Source organism: Oncorhynchus masou, chromosome 25, assembly GCF_036934945.1.
Source record: "Oncorhynchus masou masou isolate Uvic2021 chromosome 25, UVic_Omas_1.1, whole genome shotgun sequence".
In the NCBI taxonomy this organism is placed as follows: domain Eukaryota; kingdom Metazoa; phylum Chordata; class Actinopteri; order Salmoniformes; family Salmonidae; genus Oncorhynchus; species Oncorhynchus masou.
Window position 1 is genome coordinate 32,822,878 of NC_088236.1, and position 22,240 is coordinate 32,845,117.

At 45.1% G+C, this 22,240-nt stretch overlaps 1 protein-coding gene across 4 annotated transcripts in view; it reads left to right on the plus strand.

Moving 5' to 3' along the window:
• Nucleotides 1-21,408, plus strand: part of LOC135514159 (GTPase-activating protein and VPS9 domain-containing protein 1-like) — a 29,723-nt gene extending 8,315 nt beyond the window's left edge. Inside the window, exons 8-28 of one of the 4 annotated variants that reach the window (XM_064937400.1) lie at nt 2,376-2,533; nt 2,712-2,841; nt 3,077-3,202; nt 3,282-3,455; nt 6,657-6,794; nt 8,060-8,194; nt 8,833-8,940; nt 9,247-9,327; nt 9,876-10,222; nt 10,472-10,559; nt 11,542-11,574; nt 12,860-12,928; nt 13,032-13,154; nt 13,230-13,347; nt 13,543-13,655; nt 13,951-14,110; nt 16,123-16,310; nt 16,634-16,847; nt 17,074-17,146; nt 17,265-17,462; nt 17,813-21,408. In XM_064937400.1, coding sequence (XP_064793472.1) covers nt 2,376-2,533; nt 2,712-2,841; nt 3,077-3,202; nt 3,282-3,455; nt 6,657-6,794; nt 8,060-8,194; nt 8,833-8,940; nt 9,247-9,327; nt 9,876-10,222; nt 10,472-10,559; nt 11,542-11,574; nt 12,860-12,928; nt 13,032-13,154; nt 13,230-13,347; nt 13,543-13,655; nt 13,951-14,110; nt 16,123-16,310; nt 16,634-16,847; nt 17,074-17,146; nt 17,265-17,462; nt 17,813-17,953 — 2,915 coding nt within the window. In that variant the 3' untranslated portion in view covers nt 17,954-21,408. The remainder of the gene's footprint in view (nt 1-2,375; nt 2,534-2,711; nt 2,842-3,076; nt 3,203-3,281; nt 3,456-6,656; nt 6,795-8,059; nt 8,195-8,832; nt 8,941-9,246; nt 9,328-9,875; nt 10,223-10,471; nt 10,560-11,541; nt 11,575-12,859; nt 12,929-13,031; nt 13,155-13,229; nt 13,348-13,542; nt 13,656-13,950; nt 14,111-16,122; nt 16,311-16,633; nt 16,848-17,073; nt 17,147-17,264; nt 17,463-17,812) is intronic. The other 3 variants (XM_064937401.1, XM_064937402.1, XM_064937404.1) reach the window with 3 other exon arrangements.
• The last annotated feature ends 832 nt before the right edge of the window (nt 21,409-22,240 follow it).

Consider the following 22,240-nt stretch of genomic DNA (forward strand, 5'->3'; position numbering starts at 1 on the left):
GCATGTTTGTGCCACCTAGTCATGTGCCACTGCCAGTCACATACACCCAGTACCAGCCATGCTCATAGCCATGGTCCCTGCTGCAGTCCCACTGCTTCACCACCAGATAGAGCTAGCTGCTAGATGTGCTCTTGTCACCATGCCTTTTCACCATTCCTGCTTTGCCCTGTGCTCTAGTCTTGTTGACCTGGTTTATACCTGGTTCTCTGCTGCTTGTTTTCATTCACGTGGTAAATTCTATTATGTTTAATGATACGTGCTTTTGGCTAAAGAGAAGATTGAAGTCAGACATTTTTTGGGGGTGTTTTTTTTTGTTGCTTTTCTGCATAAAGCAATGTATCACAATTACCATCCAGAGCACAATCAGGTCAGTCATTAGAATGGTATGCATGCCACGTGCTGATTGGGATGTGGAGTGTGGCTGCCTCACTGTGTCCGACATGCACTTGTGATTTGTGAACCTTATTGGATGCACTCATTGACCTGCATTACACTGGACGGGTTACACAGCACAGGTTGTCTAAGCAGTGCAGAGCTAAATATCCAGTCTCTATTAGGAAAGATTGATTGAATGATTTAATGATTGAATCCAATTGAGTCATTTCACTGCAATACCTCTTTCACAATGCAAAACTGAAAGGTTGGGAGCAGCTAACGGGTTGGGAGCAACTAACAGGTAATCAAAGAAGCAATGCAGTCCGTATGTAGTCGTGTATAGTTACATGAGTTTTTGTTTATAGTTAGTATAGCCTGCCTTTTTGCTTTTATTATTATTATAGTTGAAGCCGATCCCTGTCTTTTGCGCCCCCTGAATCTCTGAGTATTACAGAGTAACACCTTGTCCCCTGCTCCCACTGAGTCTCCGTTAGTTAGTAGCATCTCGTCCCCTGCTCCCATTGAGTCTCTGTTAGTTAGTAACATCTCGTCCCCTGCTCCCACTGAGTCTCTGTTAGTAACATCTCGTCCCCTGCTCCCACTGAGTCTCTGTTAGTAACATCTGTTACTGAGTCTCTGTTAGTTAACATCTCATCCCCTGCTCCCACTGAGTCTCTGTTAGTTAGTAACATCTCGTCCCCTGCTCCCTCAGTTAGTAACATCTCGACTGTCTCTGTTAGTTAGTAACATCTCGGCCCCTGCTCCCACTGAGTCTCTGTTAGTAACATCTCGTCCCCTGCTCCCACTGAGTCTCTGTTAGTTAGTAACATCTCGCCCCCTGCTCCCACTGAGTCTCTGTTAGTTAGTAACATCTCGGCCCCTGCTCCCACTGAGTCTCCGTTAGTTAGTAACATCTCGGCCCCTGCTCCCAACATCATCTCGGCCCCTGCTCCCACTGAGTCTCTGTTAGTTAGTAACATCTCGGCCCCTGCTCCCACTGAGTCTCTGTTAGTTAGTAACATCTCGGCCCCTGCTCCCACTGAGTCTCTGTTAGTTAGTAACATCTCGTCCCCTGCTCCCACTGAGTCTCTGTTAGTTAGTAACATCTCGTCCCCTGCTCCCACTGAGTCTCTGTTAGTTAGTAACATCTCGTCCCCTGCTCCCACTGAGTCTCTGTTAGTTAGTAACATCTCGTCCCCTGCTCCCGCTGAGTCTCTGTTAGTTAGTAACATCTCGAGTTAGTAACATCTCGTGCTCCCACTGAGTCTCTGTTAGTTAGTAACATCTGCTCCCACTGAGTCTCCATCTCGCCCCTCCCCACTGAGTCTCTGTTAGTTAGTAACATCTCGGCCCCTGCTCCCACTGAGTCTGTTGGTTAGTAACATCTCGTGCTCCCACTGAGTCTCTGTTGGTTAGTAACATCTCGTCCCTGCTCCCACTGAGTCTCTGTTAGTTAGTAACATCTCGTCCCCTGCTCCCACTGAGTCTCTGTTAGTTAGTAACATCTCGTCCCCTGCTCCCACTGAGTCTCTGTTAGTTAGTAACATCTCCCCTGCTCCCACTGAGTCTCCATCTGCCCCTCCCCACTGAGTCTCTGTTAGTAACATCTCGTTGCTCCCACTGAGTCTCTGTTAACATCTCGTCCCCCTGCTCCCACTGAGTCTCTGTTAGTTAGTAACATCTCGTCCCCTGCTCCCACCCTGTTAGTTAGTAACATCTCGGCTCCCCACTGAGTCTCTGTTAGTTAGTAACTGTTCCCACTGAGTCTCTGTTAGTTAAACATCTCGGCCCCTGCTCCCACTGAGTCTGTTAGTTAGTAACATCTCTGTTAGTTAGTAACATCTCGGCCCCTGCTCCCACTGAGTCTCTGTTAGTTAGTAACATCTCGTCCCCTGCTCCCACTGAGTCTCAGTTAGTAACATCTCGTCCCCTGCTCCCCCTGAATCTGTCAGTGAAAGAGTAAAGCCTTATACCCTGTCTCTCTCTCCCTGCTCCCCCAGCAGCCTCCCGCAGTCGTAGCCGTTCCGAGCTGGCCCAGCAGGGGGAGGCAGAGGCTAGCTCTCTGGAGTCCCTGCAGGAGGTTATGCCAGAGGAGGTGCTGGTGATCTCACTAGGAAGCAGCCCGCAGACCATCCCTGGGATGATGTCAGAGAATGAGGTATCTAACGAGCCTGGAACATGCATGTTGTTATGGAGAGTAAATGGTGTAATATATACTTGCATACAACATTGGAAATCAAGGGTCAATGCATTTTTTATATAACAGGTATATTTGTCATTATCGGAAGCCCACATTAAGAGCCAGTATGGCGGTAACCAGTGCTGTTCCCTCTCAGGTGTTGACCATGCAGCTGACTGATGGGTCACAAGGGGACACTCCTGCAGATGACACCAAGCACCATGGCAAGCCAGACAAAACCCTACGCTTCTCCCTCTGCAGTGACAACCTGGAGGGCATCTCAGAGGGTCAGCGTTCTAACAGCTCACATGCCCTGCTGACTTACTAGTTACTACAGCAACACAACATACTGTTTTTAATGTATCACCATGGAATGAGGTGTTAATGGCTCTTAAACTACTGTAATAAGTGTATCTGTTCTAATGCAAACAGTAACTCTTCATGTACCACAAAAAGAGGACCTTGTGTATTCTGATGCGTTGTAGTTGGAGATCTCTAAATGTAATTGTTTTCTTTGCACAGGTCCATCCAACCGGTCTAACTCCGTGTCGTCTCTGGACCTGGAGGGAGAGTCTGTGTCTGAGCTGGGAGCTGGGCCATCAGGGAGCAATGGGGTGGAGGCTCTACAACTGCTGGAGCATGAACATGGTGTGTTGTGGGAAATCAATGTCAGGGATCATTACATTGAGCCATGATAACATTGTCATTATCCCTGTCCCACCCCCAGCCACCACTCAGGACAACCTGGATGACAAACTGCGTAAGTTTGAGATCCGCGACATGATGGGCCTGACAGATGACCGGGACATCTCTGAGACAGTGAGTGAGACCTGGAGCACAGATGTGCTGGGCAGTGACTTTGACCCCAACATGGATGAGGATCGACTGCAGGAAATAGCTGGTAAGTCATAGGGAGAATCTCAATGGTGTACTCTTTGTGTCCTCGCATCCTTCTTAAAATCCATTGGATTTATAAGCCAGAGGTCCCTCCCCTCTGACCTTCTCTAACAATTGGTTTTGAGAAGGGGGCAGGGAGAGAAGATGCGAGGAGTATGCAATTGAGATTCTCCCAAAGACATAGAGGTCCTTACGTCATCAGAAAATGTAGCAGAATACTGCCACCTTGTGGTTTATGGCTAAAATGTTAAGCCGTCATCAAATCCAAATTTTATTTTAATTGTCACATGTTTCGTAAACAACAGGTGAAGACCAACAGTGAAAAGCTTACTTATGGGTCGTTTCCAACAATGCAGAGTTAAATATAAAAATAAATATTGACAAAAGGAAGAAAATACACGGTGAATAACAAACAACAAGTAAAAATAACATGGCTATATACAGGAAGTAGAAAATGACAACGTGGCTATGCACAGGGAGTAGAAAATGACAACGTGGCTATGCACAGGGAGTAGAAAATGACAACGTGGCTATGCACAGAGAGTAGAAAATGACAACGTGGCTATGCACAGGGAGTAGAAAATGACAACGTGGCTATGCACAGGGAGTAGAAAATGACAACGTGGCTATGCACAGGGAGTAGAAAATGACAACGTGGCTATGCACAGGGAGTAGAAAATGACAACGTGGCTATGCACAGGGAGTAGAAAATGACAACGTGGCTATGCACAGGGAGTAGAAAATGACAACGTGGCTATGCACAGGGAGTAGAAAATGACAACGTGGCTATGCACAGGGAGTAGAATATAACAACGTGGCTTTGCACAGGGAGTAGAATATAACAACGTGGCTATGCACAGGAAGTAGAAAATAACTCGGTACTCCCTGTGCATAGCCACGTTGTTATTTTCTACTCCCTGTGCATAGCCACGTTGTTATTTTCTACTCCCTGTGCAAGGGTATGAGGTAATTGAGGTAGCTATGTACATAAAGGTAGGGGTGAAGTGACAACAGGATAGATGATAGACAGTAGCAGCAGTATACTGTAGGTAGGGTAAAGAGACCATACAACAGGATAAATGATAGACAGTAGCAGCAGCGGATGTGGTGAGTGTGTTTTGTGTCAGTATACATGTTATTTGTGTGTGTGCGTGTGTGGGTGTATCTAGTGTGTGGGTTGGGGTGTCAGTCGAGGTTGTGTGTGTATAGAGTCTGTGCAAAAAAGTGTCAATGCAGGTCGTCCAGGTAGCTATTCGATTAGCTATTTAGGAGTCATGTTTAGCAGTCTTATGGCTTGGGATTATAAACTGTTCAGGGTTCCTGTTGGGTCCAGATTTGGTGCATTGGTACCGTTTGCCATGTGGTAGCAGAGAGAACAGTATGGCTTGGGTGGCTGGAGTCTTTGAAAAATGTTTGGGCCTTCCTCTGACACTGCCTGGTATAGATGTCCTGGGTGGCAAGGAGATCTGCCCCAGTGTTGTACTGGGCCGTACTCACCCCCCTCTGTAGCGCCTTGCGGTCGGGTGCTTACAGTTGCCGTAACATGTGATGCAGCCAGTCAAGATGCTCTCAGTGGTGGAGCTTTTTGAGGATCTGAGGGTCATCGCCAAATCTTTTCAGCCTCCTGAGTGGGAAGGGGCACTGACTTGCCCTCTTTACAGCTGTGTGTGTGGACCATGTTAATTCCTTTGATGTGGACACCGAGGAACTTGAAGCTCCACTACAGCCCTATTAATGTGGATGGGGGTGTGCTCGCACCTCCGTTTCCTGTAGTCCACAATCTGCTCATTGTCTTGCTGAAGTTGAGGGAGAGATTGTTGTCCTGGCACCACACTGCCAGGTCTCTGACCTCCTCCCTATAGGCTGCCTCGTCGTCGGTGATGAGTCCTACCACTGTTGTGTCGTTAGAAAACTTGATGATGGTGTTAGAGACGTGGGTGTACAGGAGGGGACTTGAGCAGCCCCCGTGTTGAGGGTCGGCGTGGCAGGAAGCCCAGGATCCAGTTGCAGGAGGAGGGGTTCAGTCCCAGGATCCTTAGCTTATGTGATGAGCTTGGAGGTCACTAGGGTGTTGATTGCTGAGCTGTAGTCACTGAACAGCATTGTCATGTAGTTCCTTTTGTCCAGGTGGGAAAGGGCAGTGTGGAGTGCAATAGATTGCGTCATTCTGTGGATCTGTTGGGGCGGCATGGGAATTGGAGTGCGTCCATGGTGTCTGGGATGATGATGTTGATGTGAGCCATGACCGGCCTTTCAAAGCATTTCACGGCTACAGATGTGAGCGCTACGGGGCGATATTCTGGAGTATTCCATCTCTTTTTTTCAATTGTTAAATAAGTAAGGACAACCTTCAATGTTCTCTAAGACATAATTATCAGAATGTTCATTTTATTCCACGCAAACCTTTCTTTCTCCTTTCTTCCCTCACTGGTTTCTCTCTCGCTCTGACATTCACTCAGTCCCTGCAGTCTTATTGACCTTGGTTCCTTCTCATTTGCATCCACCATTTTTCATTGCTTGGAATATGGCGTTGGGGGACTTTTCCATCATTAAGTGAATTTACAGCGATTTCCTTATGTGTTTTCTCCAAGGGATTGGGTTATGAGATGCACATTAAATATCCATTAATACCTCATTATCCCACTGATAAGATTACCATGATAATGAGGCAGAAATTCTAATTGTTTCACTTCTTGTTGTGCCACTCATTTAATCATCCACCTGAAAGACAAGTGCTCTGCGCCCCTACCTTGAAGACTGTAAACATGGACAGCAGGGTAGAGCTCTCCTGCCGCTAGAAAGGGCCCTGCCCCCTCCCAGCCCATGGTGTGTGTGCTGTGAAGTGGAAACATGGCGTACCTGTGGGTGCGGGTACCACGGGTCGACTCCTGATCCGCTCCCCGGCCACCATACTCCCAGTCACACCTGCTAGATCTTTTCCCTCCTCCGCATTCTTCCGCCTTGTTAACCTGCCGCATCCCAAATGGAAATGGAGGGACGTCGTGTGGAGGACTTTGTGGGTGTGGGGTAATTTAGTTGTGAGTAATGCCCAGCTTAATCAACATCTCAGTCATGGCTCAGGAGGCAATGGTGGGGTGAGATATTGCCATTAACCTTTGAACTTTGGCACAGTAGTGTGTGCCTGTGGGCCCAGTGTGAAATGCCTGTGACCTCAGGCTCTCTCTCTCTGTCTGTCTGTGCTAAGGGGCGACTGTTGAGAACATGCTGGGCAGCCTGCTGTGCCTACCAGGCTCCAGCTCAGTGCTGCTAGACCCTTATGGATCCACCATCTCAGAGACCACCAGCGAGGCCTGGAGTGTCGAGGTCCTGCCCAGCGACTCAGGTGGGTTCAATGTTGAGAAGGGGTTCTAGGAGCTGAATGGAGTCTCCTCTTGTCTGTTTCGTAACTCTACAAACTTTTTCCATGACTTTCTACGTAGAAGTACTTTTCTTGTCTTCCTCCGTGCACTACATCGGCAGGAATCACTCCAGTAGGTGTGTTTACGGTATGACTCCATGTGTGTGGGTGGACACGCCAGGTGTGCCCCGCCAGTTCCATATCAAGGAAGTGGGTGCAATTTGTCATGTTTGTGTACACTACCCTGTCTATCAGGGTAGATCTGCCTTTGCCAGTAAAATACAGCTCTGGGTTTCCCCAAAGGAACCTCCAGGTGTGTTTGCACCTGTAGTGGAGAAACAGCCATGAGGAAATGTTCAAGGACAGCAGCTGTTTGCAGTCTATTGACATGGTGTCAACCTTTCTGCTGGCAACATCCTCTCACAAATCTGTAGGCATTGCAACACAATCTTCTGACAGTGGGGGGGGGGGTTTATGTATGGACATGTTGTGCTGAGCAGTTCCAGCACAGTGTGAATATGGTCCCATTGCAGCAATTACAAACCAAACGTTATTATGAACAGTAGGAGTCAAACCAATCTTAAAATATGTCTCTTTGGTTAACACAATGTCCTAAAACGTATGTTAGATTATGTGGTTAAACCCCTTGAAAGTCAGCGTTTCATGAATATCAATAGATTACTTTAGTAATAGCAGTACAAGTGTTTCTTGGGAAAGCCCGGACTCTCTCTGTTAATTGAAGTGCACCATTGCAATATGTGCAGTGTTAAATTGACATGCATGAGTGTCTTGATTGCTTTTTGTTTCCGTTTGCTGCCCCTGTTCTGCTCTGTAATAGGGCTATCTGATGCGCGCCTGGAGTTGAGCGTTTGTTTCATGGCTAGGCAGCAGAAAACTACACTCCGAAGAGCACTTCACTAGCACATTATTACTAACGAGCATGCAAATGAGTACTGCGGTTACTTTGGGGCCTCTGGGTTAAGCTGAACAGCTCCATTGGGCAGCCACAAAACGGCCTAGACTCGAGTTTACGCTTTTCCCTTTGTCAATTGTAGATGGTTTGTTTGCTTTCGTGCATATTAGTTTTCTTAGCTATTACTTTATCCTGCCAGGCAAGGGAGTCTAAACATACAGTAAGGTATATGCCTACACTTGCATCCTTACATGCACTATGTGCCTATGAACAGCTTACATTGTTGACTGTAACTGGATGTGACTGTACTCTCTGTGTGTTGCTCCTCCCCCTCCAGAAGCCCCAGATCTGAAGCAGGAAGAGCGTCTACAGGAGTTGGAGAGCTGCTCAGGGCTGGGCAGCACCTCCGATGACACAGAGGTCAGAGAGGTCAGCTCCCGGCCCAGCACCCCAGGGCTCAGTGTCATCTCAGGTACCCTGCACCTCTTTCACTCATAGAAGCTTTACAGTATACCTAACACATCAGTTTCTATACTAACGTACATATTGAAATAAAACAAGTCTAACCAGTCAAAGAATTATAATGAATGTATTTCAGAGCCATATTGGGTTTTGTCTGTGTTGGCTGGAGAGCAGTCAGATAGTGTTAGATAAGCCAGTACAACCAGGTCTTTGTGAGAGTTTGTCCAGGACACAGAGGTTAACACTGGTAGCTCAGGTGAACAGGGTGCATTGACATGCTTGACGCAGCATCTCAGATTAAGATGACTAGGCCTGTGCCCACGGCTGAGCTCCTGTAGGAACCTGGCCCACACGGACCGTGCCGATGGATAGGCTCTGTCTGATTTATCAATCTTACTGCTGCATCTCACTTCCCACCCAAGGGAGCTCCCGTTACCATATTTAGAGGTCCCAGTGGGCCCCTGGCTGAGAGGGACCGTTCAGCATATCCTCTCAATACGCTTTGTATGCTCTGACTGCTAACTGTCACACGTTCCCCATCACTCAGAATAGAAGCTAGTCAGCCAAATCCAAACCAAGTCTTCCACAAAATGTTACCAACTCCTGGATGGCACAGATTTTAACAGATGTTTTTTTTTTTTTTTGCAGCAACATCAGAAGATAGAGGCAAGACGGAGGACCTGCGGTCGGAGTGCAGCTCGGACTTTGGGGGGAAGGACTCTGTGACCAGTCCAGATGGGGAGGAGTCGTCCCACGGTAGGAGAGAGGGGAGAGTGTCACCTCCCGTGTGGCCTGGATGTGGCATCACTACACTATCAGCAGCTAGACCTATCAATCCCTGTCAGATGAGCTGCCATAACCTTTTACTAGAATGCTGCTGACCCTGTTGGAAACGTTCTGCTTTGTTTTCTAATGAATGTTTAGACGAGATGGCTCATATCAAGCATAGGTACATGATGGCCAATACAAAGAATAGCCCATTTGTTGTTTTTTTTAATGGCATGAACAATTCTATCAGAAAGTGGCTCTCTGTTTAATGTATGAATAACATTCTTGTTTCAGGCGCACACCACAGTTTGGCTTCTCCGGCCTCGCAGGCAGACTCCTTACTGGCCATGTTCGATCCCCTATCCTCCGGGGAAGGTAATTTCTGCTCCCCCAATCAGACCAGGAAATTAGCATCATTAAGTTTCTAGTGGCGTAGGCTCACAGAACAGCTTGATCTCTGAGAAAATGAACCAAAAGAGTCTTGCCCCAATTACTGGACAAAACATTAGTGCAATAAAAATGTCTACTGGGTGGGAATGTCACTTCAATTAGCTAATTTGAGTGAGGGTAGTGAGGTGAGCTGTGTGGCAAGGTGAGGGGGATGACAGGTTGAGAGACCTCACCCCAGGCACATTGGCACAGTCCCTTGTGCCACTGTGCTCATGGCACCAGGCTGCCATTGGAAGCTTTTCAGGAGAGAGAATCTACCCTTGGAACAGGTGGCCTACCCACACCTAGGGCTAGTCTCCCACCAACCAGCCTCACTTTCCTCCACTTCCTCATTGTTTTGCTGTGTTTCCTTTGTTTCTGGACACACTTGATAATTGTGAAAGTGTTTCTGAGGAATGAGGAGGTAGTTGTTGTTCAGATACACCCCTATGTGCTAAGCTGTATAACCAAACTAAGCCTTTTTTTCCCCACAGGTTTCTCTACTGGTACCATCGTGAGGCCCAAAGTGCACTACGCCAGGCCCCTTCATCCTCCCCCTGACCCTCCCATCCCAGAGACCTGTGCCCTGGGCCAGGAGCCCCGCTACTCCCTGTTCACGCCCCACTGCCTGGCCCAAGCCGAGCTGGAGCACACCAAGCAGCGCCACTCCTACCCAGACAGGCTGGTACGCAGTCGCAGCTCTGACATTGTCTGCCAAGGCCGCCGGCCTACCAGCGACCCGGGCCTCAACCGCAGAGCGGCAGCCGAGGAGCGGGATCCTGCCGGGCACTTCTCCATGGGGCCGTCCTCGTCCCCTAGCAAGGATTCCCTAAAAGGAGAGGTGAGAGCTGCTGTTCGTCATTGTCACATCAGTCCTGCATGCTGCTCTGCTCTCCAAGCCCAGTTTTATACCAACTGTATTCTGTAACAACAGTCTTAGTCATTTCACTAAAGATAACATTTATAAAAGGTGAAGTGAGATAAGGAAGTAGAATGTCACTTTGTCAGTACATTAAACCTTTCTTTCCTGTGCTACCCGTACAGCGCCAGAATGCATTCAAAAACATACTTGAATATTTATTTTCCAAAGGTTGAGGAGAGAAAGGACAGTGATGAGGAAAAGTCTGATCGCAACAGACCATGGTGGAAGAAACGCTTTCAGTCAGCCATTCCCAAAGGTAAGAGAACTTCTAAACCTGCTCTTTCCCCCTCCATCTCTGTGTCAGTTTGGCACACCCTCCTCTATGTTTCAACAAATGCTTTTAGTGGGTTAAGCATTTTGACAATTTCTTTGAAAATTGCATGAAATTGTTACTATGTTTCGTTCATTTTCACTCTTTCACGATGTTCTCTTAATAACATCTATTGCAGAAATTGTACACTTTTTTTTTTTAAGACCTGTACTTTAACAATTCGTAATGTGAGAAGAATGATGCACGATCGCTCCACTCCACCGTCGATGTTCTACTTTGAAAAATACTGTTTCTTGTTGTTGAATGTTACACTAGACAAATGGACAAGTGTTTTCTTACATCTCACTTGCACAAGATTTTCTTTTTTAGTTTTTAAAAACGAATCAGTCGTGAGGGGTTTGAGCTGGTGTAGTGTGCAGTGGTAACCCTCCCAGCGGTCCTGTCATCCCCAGCCAAATGGTCATTACATAGACCTCTCTGTCATCGCCGCTGATTGATTACACATCTCTTGTTGCGGTTAAACTCCAAAACCATCTCTCATAGAAGTGTCAGGGAAATAATGAGCTGTGCCTACAAGAGATGACTGCTTATTACTCTTTTAGATAATGATGTTCCTTTAGTAAACATTAAACATTGTATTAATAAAGCCTGCTCTGCCCAGAGAAGTGTAAACCTGTTAAGTTTGAGTTTGACAGAAAGAACAGCAGAGCACCGTTTAGTGTACATGGAATAGCCTATTAATATTTTAGTCTTTGAGGGGAAAAATGTCCTTGTCCATCCATTCTATATCAACCCCTCTGTCAAACTGTTGAAAACCAGAGTCCACAAAAAGGCCTTTCTGTTCGCCTGGTCCTGCTGCTGCTGTGCTGTGAAATATCATGGTGATGTGTAGCCTAGCCCCTCAGTGTCAGCCAGGTAGACTTGAGTGTGTGAAAGGCCAACCCTGTCTGTTGTGTTCCTCACACAGTGCTGTATTGGACGGCTGAGAGTGAAGTCCCAGGTAACACTTCCAACACTAGCTGTCATCATCGAGCTAGCTGCCCTGACGGCAGTGCTAGTGGCTGAGTGCTGTAAGCCGTGACGCTTGTAGACGTGGCCCTTTGTGATAGAGAGAGCTGTGATGTGACATGGTGCTGCCTGAGTTGATGTTCCGGCTCCTCATTCATGCATTTCTTTTGGATGCCCCCATTTTTCTGTACTGTAATGTTTGCAATGCAGCATTAGGGCACACAGAATGGCAACGCATTTATACATTGCTATACCTCTCCACGTTCTCTGGCTGTAAATACCGACCTGTAAGATTATTCTGTCATCTGGATCTAGACCCCCTGTTTGTCCTTTTGACACTTGTGTGTTAATAGCCTCACCTGCTTATTTGCATATATATCTCTATCGCGCTATATATATATTACTCACACACACACACACACTCACTGTATATATTTCTTTTAATATGTGTACACTGAGTGGACAAAACATTAGGAACACTTTCCTAATAGTGAATTGTAACCCGTTTTGCCCTCAGAACAGCTTCAATTCTTCAGGGTATGGACTACAAACGTGTTCCACAGGGATGCTGGCCCATGTCGAATCCAATGCTTCCCACAGTTGTCAAGTTCCCTGGATGTCCTTTGGGTGGTGGATCATACTTGATACGCACAGAATTGTTGAGCGTGAAAAACCCAGCAGCGTTGCAGTTCTTGACACAATTCCTGGCACATGCTGCCATACCCTGTTCAAAGGCACTTCAATATTTTGTCTTGCCCATTCACCCTCTAAATGGTACACATACATAATCCATGTCTGAATTGTTTCAAGGCTTAAAAATCCTTATTTATCCTCCTCCCCTTCATCTACACTGATTTTGAAGTGGCTTTAACAAGTGAAATCAATAAGGGATCATAGCTTTCACCTGGTCAGCCTGTCATTGGAAATGTTCCTAATGTTTTCTACACTCAGGGTGAATCTGACATGTTTTGTCCATTACGGTCTGGCAGTTGTATTATTTCAGCCATTTTGCTTTTATTTACCTCTCTAGCATTCCTTTGCTATTATCGTGCATTCAGAATAGGGATACATCTTAATTTTGTTCAGTTTATATTCTGCTATGCTACTGTGTGCATGTCTCATCTACATTGTTAGTCAATGGTAAAAACCACCGTAAATGTGTGCAACAACACTTCTTGTTCTGCTATCATGAAGTGAGTCATGATGAGACTGCGGTCCAGAGAGAGTGAGAGCAGAGCATCACTTCTCCTAGCCTACTCATTATGCTCTCTCCACAGCTCCGATAGCCTTCCGGAAAAGGGACAGGCAGGAGAAAGACGATGTGTGCCATGAACGCGTCCCACAAGGTCTGTCCTGATTTGTCATTGCACTCAGATATGGCTGAATTGGGGGGGGGGTGTATGTTTCCCATGGTAGGTTTAACCCAAATGCGTCTTGTGTGTTTGTCAGATGACACTCTGTCCAGGAACTCCCAGGCCCAGGCAGCAGAAGACATCCTGGACAAATACAGGAACATCAAGAGGACCAGCCCTAGTGAAGGAGCCACCGCTGCAGCCTATGACACCACAGGAGGTCAGTGTCTTTCACACACACACACACACACACATTCAGTGAATTAATTTGAGCGTGTGAATGTGTTGTGCACAGAGCTGTGTGGAGAGGAGGGTTTACACGACGAAGCTCTGCAGAACATGTCCACAGACGACCTGCCAGACTCAGCCAGCCAGACAGCCCAGCAACACGACTCCAGCAAGTTCTCATTCAGGTCAGTAAACCCTTACCAGCTCACAGAAGTCACACACCTATGATAACAGTAATAATACAAAATGTGTTACTACGTTAGCTTTCATGCAATGCTTTATTAACAAGAGGTTCTTCAGAGGCATGAAAATTGACACCACAAAATTGATAAGAACCAAACCAAATCTCCATTTTCCTTTTTTCTGCTCATATGTTGCAGTGATGCAAAGAAGAAGTTGAGACTGGCCTTGTGTTCAGCAGACTCTGTGGCTTTCCCCCTCATGGCTCCTGCCACCACGCGCAATGGGCTGCCAGACCACACGGACTCTGAAGGTACCATTCTATTATTTCTGGCTATGTTATATCTGGCCACATTCATTCCTGTAAGTAAGCCTGCCCGCTACACGTTTACCAGCATGACATGACTACACAATAGAAAGTGACATCCTTTTGAAATGGTTACATTTGAAATCCATAAGACACTCTCTTTGTCGTCATCAGTCACATCCACATGTCAGGGGGGAGCATGGCAGGCTGATCCGATTACAGCAGTAGTCCTTCTCCCAGCGAGGGGCCAGTGTGTCTGAGCGTCTCACCCACCACTGTCTGTCTCCCGTCTCCTTCCCAGACAATGAGATCGTGTGCTTCCTGAAGGTCCAGCTGGCGGAGGCCATCAACCTGCAGGATAAGAACCAGATGGCCCAGATCCAGGAGACCACTCGCTGCGTCAGCCGCTTCGACGCACGTACCTGCAGGAAGCTGCTGGCAGCCATCGCCGAGGATTACAGGTAACTGTGGAGGAAGAGACGCTGCAAAAGGAGCAGCACTGCACATTCACTGCTATTACTGCAAGGACATATCAACTGTACCACTGAACTTTATATTGTTTTGTTTGAAATATGTACAGTTGAAGTTGGAAGTTTACATACACTTAGGTTGGAGTCATTAAAACTCGTTTTTCAAGCACTTCCCAAATTTCTTGTTAACAAACTATAGTTTGGACAAGTCAGTTCGGCCAAGTCAGTTAGGACATCTACTTTGTGCATGACACAAGTCATTTTTCCAACAATTGTTTAGACCGATTATTTCACTTTAAAATTCACTGTATCACAATTCCAGTGGGTCAGAAGTTTATATACACTAAGTTGACTGTGCCTTTAAACAGCTTGGGAAAATTATGTAATGGCTTTAGAAGCTTCTGATAGGCTAATAGACATCTTTTGAGTCAATTGGAGGTGTGCCTGTGGATGTATTTCAAGGCCTACCTTCAAATTCAGTGCCTCTTTGCTTGACATCATGGGAAAATCAAAGGAAATCAGCCAAGACCTCAGAAAACAATTGTAGACCTCCAAGTCTGGTTCATCCTTGGGAACAATTTCCAAGCGCCTGAAGGTACCACTTTCATCTGTACAAACAACAGTATGCAAGTATAAACACCATGGGACCACGCAGCCGTCATACCGCTCAGGGAGGAGATGTGTTCTGTCTCCTAGAGATGAACTTACTTTGGTGCAAAAAGTGCAAATCAATCCCAGAACAACAGCAAAAGACCTTGTGAAGATGCTGGAGGAAACAGGTTCAAAAGTATCTATATCCACAGTAAAACGAGTCCTATATCGACATAACCTGAAAGGCCGCTCATCAAGGAAGAAGCCACTGCTCCAAAAATGCCATAAGAAAGCCAAACTACGGATTGCAACTGCACATGGGGACAAAGATCGTACTTTTTGGAGAAATGTCCTCTGGTCTGATGAAACAAAAATAGTTACATTTGGCCATAATGACCATCGCTATGTTTGGAGGAAAAATGGGGAGGCTTGCAAGCTGAAGAACACAATCACAACCGTGAAGCACGGGGGTGCACTTCACAAAATAGATTGCATCATGAGGGAGGAAAATTATGTGGATATATTGAAGCAACATCTCAAGACAGTCAGGAAGTTAAAGCTTGGTCGCAAATGGGTCTTCCAAATGGACAATGACCCCAAGCATACTTCCGAAGTTATGGAAAAATGGCTTAAGGACAACAAAGTCCAGGTATTGGAGTGGTCATCACAAAGCCCTGACCTCAATCCCATAGAAAATGTGTGGGCAGAACTGAAAAAGCATGTGTGAGCAAGGATACAAACCTGCTCTGTCAGGAGGAGGGAGCCAAAAATTCACCCAACTTATTGTGGGAAGCTTGTGGAAGGCTACCAAAAAACATTTGACCCAAGTTGAACAATTTTAAAGGCAATGCTACCAAATACCAATGGAGTGTATGTAAACTTCTGACCCACTGGGAGTGTGATGAAAGAAATAAAAGCTGAAATAAATAATTCTCTGGTATTATTCTGACATTTCACATTCTTAAAATAAAGTGGTGATCCTAACTGACCTAAGACGGGGTATTTTTTACTAGGATTAAATGTCAGGAATTGTGAAAAACTGAGTTTACCTACACCTTAGCCAAATACATTTCAACTTCTGACTTCAACTGTAGCTCTATTTGGAAGGCTAAAATAAACATTTAGATAGGCTATCAATGTTGTGAGTAATGTTCGATTTAGAGTAGTACTATCTAATTTTGTCACCGAATGCAACCGTTCAGAAGCATAATCTGTAATGCCTGCATGTGGGGTGGCAGTGTAGCCTAGTGGTTAGAGCGTTGGACTAGTAACCGGAAGGTTGCGAGTTCGAATCCCCGAGCTGACATTAACCCACTGTTCCCAGGCCGTCATTGAAAATAAGAATTTGTTCTTAACTGACTTGCCTGGTTAAATAAAGGTAAATAAATAAATGTTGTCGCCCCCCCCATTAGGAAGCGGGCGCCCTACATAGCGTATCTGACGCGGTGTCGACAAGGCCTGCAGACGTCCCAGGCCCACCTGGAGCGGCTGCTGCAGCGGGTGCTGAGGGACAAGGAGGTGGCAAACCGCTACTTCACCACAGTCTGTGTTCGCCTCCTACTGGAACACATGGAGGCGAAGTCCCTGGACTTCATCAAAGGTCTCTGCTCCTTATTACTGATGTACTGACTGGGACTTTGGAACCATGAATTGACTGATTGTGTCTCTGCTAGTTGATTTACCTCTGAAGGGCCATAGTATGGAATTCAAAATACAGACACTGAAATTCAACCAAACTACCTGCATCACATTGCAGTGTTTCATTTACAATCTGGAACCTCTAAAATACTCTAATTGCTCAGTGTGTCTGTACCTCAGGTTCTTCCCCCAACCTTCCAGGGGTGAACAGTACTCAGTGTGTCTGTCAGTGTTCAGTTTCTGTTCCAGTGCTCAATGTGTCTATCTCTGATTCCTCCCCCCCAGCCTTCCAGGGGTGCACAGCGTCAGACGACAAGACGGCGGCGGTGGAGGACTTCCTGCGCTACCTTTATGGGGCCATGGCCCATGATGCCATCTGGCAGTACGCCAGCGAGGACCAGCTGCAGGATGCCCAGATGGCCATAGAGCGCAGCGTCATGAACCGCATCTTCAAGCTGGCCTTCTACCCCAACCAGGACGGGGACATCCTGAGAGACCAGTGAGTAACTGTGACCGCAGCCCCCTCACCTCGGTCACATCGCCCCAGCATTCGTGTGGCTGCTGCCACTCATGCTTAGAAATGACCCAGCTTCCTGTCCTCCTCGGATGCTAGTTTACGTCATTATCCTTTACAGATTTGAATGAAGATTACACTGTATTGCTATAGTAGTAGGTTTCAAGCTTAGATTAAGTGAACAGTCAATACACTATGTTCCCCCCTCTAGGCTTCTACAGGAACACATAGCGCGTCTCTCAAAGGTGGTGACGGCAAATCACAAAGCTCTTCAAATCCCAGAGGTAACTCCCCACAGATTTGTATCCCCTCAATTGTCCATCAGTCATTTTTTCATTTTGTGTTGATGTTTGGAGCTCAACAGAGTTGACATGCTGAATGCTTTTTTCTGTCTGGCTCGAGGTGTATGCGAGGGAGGCTCCCTGGCCGTCTGCCCAGTCAGAGATCCGGACCATCAGTGCCTACAAGACTCCTCGGGACAAAGTGCAGTGTATCCTGCGCATGTGTTCCACCATCATGAACCTCCTGAGTCTGGCCAACGAAGACTCTGTCCCCGGAGCTGACGACTTCGTCCCTGTGCTCGTCTTTGTCCTGATAAAGGTGAGCATCCATCGCACATTGATATCAAGTTACTCTGAGATGTTTACGTCAATATCATATTCACTTTAGATAACACACATTGTACCACATTAAATGGTCAAACTGCTTCAACTGTGAGCAAAAGGCCTTGCTAGAAGTATGAACCCAGTTTCCCTAATGCACAGATGGAGAAACTGAATCCTCAGCATACATTCTGACAATCCTTTCTCACATTGACAGCTGTATAGTACATATGTAGTAGCATGAAGATCTTGCTGTATGATAACCTGTATAGACATTTACCCATGGCATGTATTATACATGGCCTGGCGTATGGCTCTGTGGTTAATGTGAGCCCCCCTACCCCCCAGGCAAACCCGCCCTGCCTGCTGTCCACTATTCAGTACATCAATAATTTCTACGCCAGCCGGCTGAGTGGGGAGGAGTGCTATTGGTGGATGCAGTTCACCGCGGCAGTGGAATTCATTAAGACCATCGATGATCGCAAGTGAAGCAGAACCGCCACCTGTATGGGGAAGGAGATGGGAGACTGGGAGACTTCCCAACCAACCCTCTCCCTCTGCTCCCCAGGACCCAGACCCACACCCTGTCTGTATAGCTGTACATAGTCAGAGACTTTGAGAGATTTAAAAAGTATATATGATTATTATGTGGACAAAATCCAGGTTTTATCATGGAGAAAAAGTCCTTGGAAAAAATGGCAGTTAACTTTGAATTTAAACTAATTAGCATTTTTCATTTAATCTCTTGTCTCTAGTCATGGTGAGGTGTGGGGGTGTATGTCTTGAATGTTATATCTAAAGTTACGATTCTGACGTTAAATTGACTGATGAAAGCGTCTAACCAGATGAAAAGGGACCATGTTTCCTAGAGATGATCTCAGATATATCTTGTGGAAGGGGGACTACCTGAAGGTGAGCGAGAGAGAAAGGTTGTTAAGGTTGTGCAATCTTTCCCCTGAAATACTCTTCATCCTAATGCTCTTCAAGATGCATCGTATCCTGGGGAATCACATAACTCAATAGATACTGACTGAGTATTAGTGACTCAAGTAAATGATAAAAGCAACCCAAAATAATCCTGCTAATATTAGTATATATTTTTTGACATTAGCACATCAATAATAGGACAGATTTTTTTCATAAAATGTAAACCGATGTATTCATTATTCGGTTCATCCTTCCCTAAATACTTTCCGTGGCAATTTGGACAGAAGGGCCCACATATTTATATATAAAATGTATTTATTTCTTTCATTCTATTTAATGGAATTGTATTTTATTTCTATAAATGAAATCACACATCATGCCTATTTAGGAGATTTAAGGCAGCTGTAAGGGTTGAGATATTTTAATATTGTTAGGAGGGCAAGCACAGCATTGTCCTCAGACTGAGAAGCCCCCAGGATAAGTTGTTGGCTGTTTGCTACAGCTTATAGACAGGGTCACCACTGATCAGCTCCTGCACAATATCAGTAGTGCTGGTATTTTTAGAAATACTGAAATGTGCCTTGAGGAGGGCCACTTTGTGTAAGTCTGTTTTAAAACAAAAAACAAAAAAAAACATGTTTTCTTGAGAGTGAGGGTTCTGCTTTTGGTTTTCCATAAAGGATAGGCATTACTTCCCCATGCCATTATCATAGTGGTGGGCAACATACAGCCCTGCCTGCGAGCCCTATTCAGTCTGGCCCCGCCGGAGGTTTGAGTAATAAAAATATATATATTTTGGGGAAATGATTATTGGGTTAAAAAAATAATCCAGGCCACTCTTGAACGTCTAAAACAAGATCAAGTATGTAAAAATTCAAATGTTATAATGACCTATACGTTTTCAATTAACTGCTAGCGAATTACTTTTGACGAACAAATCGGTCCGGGAAAAAAATCTGTGTGCCTCTCCACTGAATTTTGAAAAGCCTTCAAGCCTAAATTAATGCCCACCCCTGCATTATCACCTTTGATCCCCACATCCAGTCTCTCTGAGAAACCTCTTTCCAACCTTAGTGCTGTGAGTGGAACACCCACTGGTTGTTTCGGTTCATTCCCTTTGCACTCATCCCCTTTCCCCTTCAATATTTAATATCCTACCTCAAAGTTAGAACCAATGAGCCTGACGTTTCTGTTTGTGCACAATACTCTTTAATATTGGTTGGATATGAAGAGTAATGGAACAGGTATTCACTGTTTAGCATCAGCTTCCTCTATTGACACTGATGACTGCTCTCTTGCAATTACATGGTATAACAAGGTAGTAAAGCATTTCCAAATGAACAAGTTGACTTTCTGTAGTTGAAGCTGTTATAATGCATGCATGTTTCAGCATAGAGCAGAAAGACTAGTGATTGGATTAGCTCTTTACCTCCTCACACGATCAAGAAAGGGACTCTTAAATGTATATGCACTCTTGTATTATTTGATTTCTTCTTTCATTTTAGAGTGCAGAGATATTCCAGTTTCATTTTCTTTCATTTACAGACATGTTTCTAATCACTTACAGCCAAAGGCACCAAAACTCATAAAATCATCTGTTTGTTGCAGCTACAAAAAGCAGGAACACTGCCCCTCTGTTTGTGCAACTTTGCATTGTGCCAAGTGTATGTCTTATTTTCTCATTTAAATCACTACTTTCAAACAGTATCCCATTAATAGACAGCACAATAAAAAGAGCAAATAATCAGAACACTATCTGATATGTTACTGACCATTTGAAAAAGGCAGTGTGGGATAAGGTGGGCTATGTTGCGTGAGAGGTTTGTACAGTGAATGTGTGATATGTTGGTTTGTTGTGTTTTTTTTGAGAGGTCCACCCTCCTCTTTCACAATGTCAGGACGATCTCCTTACTGTAGCTACAGTACTCCTTGATGAGCAGTAAATCCTTGTTGGTGAAAAACCTAAAATATTTCTAGAGTTAATTTCGAACTTCGACCAGTTCTGAAAGGGTTGTGAAGAATGAGGCTGGGTTTTCTTTTGCCTGTCTCACTGATGTAATTTCTTTTTCAATGTTCGGAGCTTAATTACTCTGGATGTTTTTTGTACAAGGTAAGCGAAGCTTGCTCCGTACATATGACATGCAGAACTTCACATGTTTTCTACTCTGCTCTTTAGTAATGAGTCACACTCGTTTTAACTAAAGCCTCTGACATTACAAATGATACTGTAACAGATTTATATGGGTAGCTTAGCTAGGTCTGACTGTTACACTTTATCCAATAACATCAGTTAAGGACACATTTATAAGCAATCTCAAGTTGTGATATTAGTGTTGTCTCCACATTTCTTGACTTATGTTCCTGTTTTTTGAGTGTACAGCATCTAATGGTTTTTAAATACACCTGTGCAAAATAGTTGATACTGCTGTTTAACCTGTTTGAAAACACCCATGTACTGATTGGTCACAAAATGTAGATAGACTGTAACCAGAAGTGTTTATGTGATGTCACTTTAGAAGTATGTACAGTACAGACCAATGTGATCAAACAATCTGGACCTGGCTTGTGTATTAATGTTGCCTTCTACATATCAGTGAACAAAGATACTTTTCAATAGCTAGAAAACTACAACCAGCCTTTGTGTCTGACCTGATTCATACTGTTCATACAGTGACAGAATACCTCACATTGTGAAGTTAAAGTACAAATACACATCCTAACATTGAGAATAATTCTGTACTATAGCCTGAGTTTAGCATTGATTGTATGCAAACAAGTGGACAGTTGCCAGAATGGTGGACAAGAAGAGACTTAACTATGGAAATGTGTTCATCAAAGCTTTACAATCCTCTCTGTGCTCCAGTCCCTGTACAGAGTAGGCAGAACAAGCAGAAAATAATCCATTTCACATTTGTAAGCTTGCACAATTATGACATATGCGAAGGGGAAGGCGTTTGTCTTTAAGGTGATTCATGTATCATATCATTCTTTAAAACAATAAAATGCATTTTTCTGTACCTGTATCATGTTATTTCTGTGCATGCAGGTAATAGTATGTGAGGGCTCTCTTGTGGACGGAGGGAAGGTGTATGCTGTAGGTTAGTCTTGTTCCATTTCGCTCCCGAGTGGCGGTGGTCTAAGGCACTGCATCTCAGTGCTAGAGGCGTCACTACAGACACCCTGGTTCGAATCCAGGCTGTATCACAGCTGAACGTGCATCGGGTTTGGCCGGTGTAGGCCATCCATTGTAGATAAAAAATCTGTTCTTAGCTGACTTGCCTAGTTAAATAAAGGTTAAATAAAATGCATAAATATCATGCTATGGGAGAGAGAGCTCTGTAATTCAAATCAAACTTTTTGTCACGTGCAAGGTGTAGACTTTACAGTGAAATGCTTAATTACAGGCTCTAACCAATAGTGCATAAAAGCTATTAGGTGAACAATGGGTAGGTAAAGAAATAAAAACACCAGTAAAAAGTGAGTGAAAAACAGTAGCGAGGCTACATAGACACCGGTTAGTCAGGCTGAGGTAATATGTACATGTAGATATGGTTAAAGTGACTGCATATATGATGAACAGAGTAGCAGTAGTGTAAAAGAGGGGTGGTGGGTGGGACACAATGCAGATAGCCCGGTTAGCCAATGTGCGGGAGCAGTGGTTGGTCGGCCCAATTGAGTTCGTACGTACATGAGTGTATAGTTATAGTGACTATGCATATATGATAAACAGAGTAGCAGCAGTGTAAAAAGATGGGTTGTGGGGGCTCACAATGCAAATTGTCCAGTTAGCCATTTGTTTACTTGTTCAGGAGTCTTATGGCTTGGGGGTAAAAACTGTTGAGAAGCCTT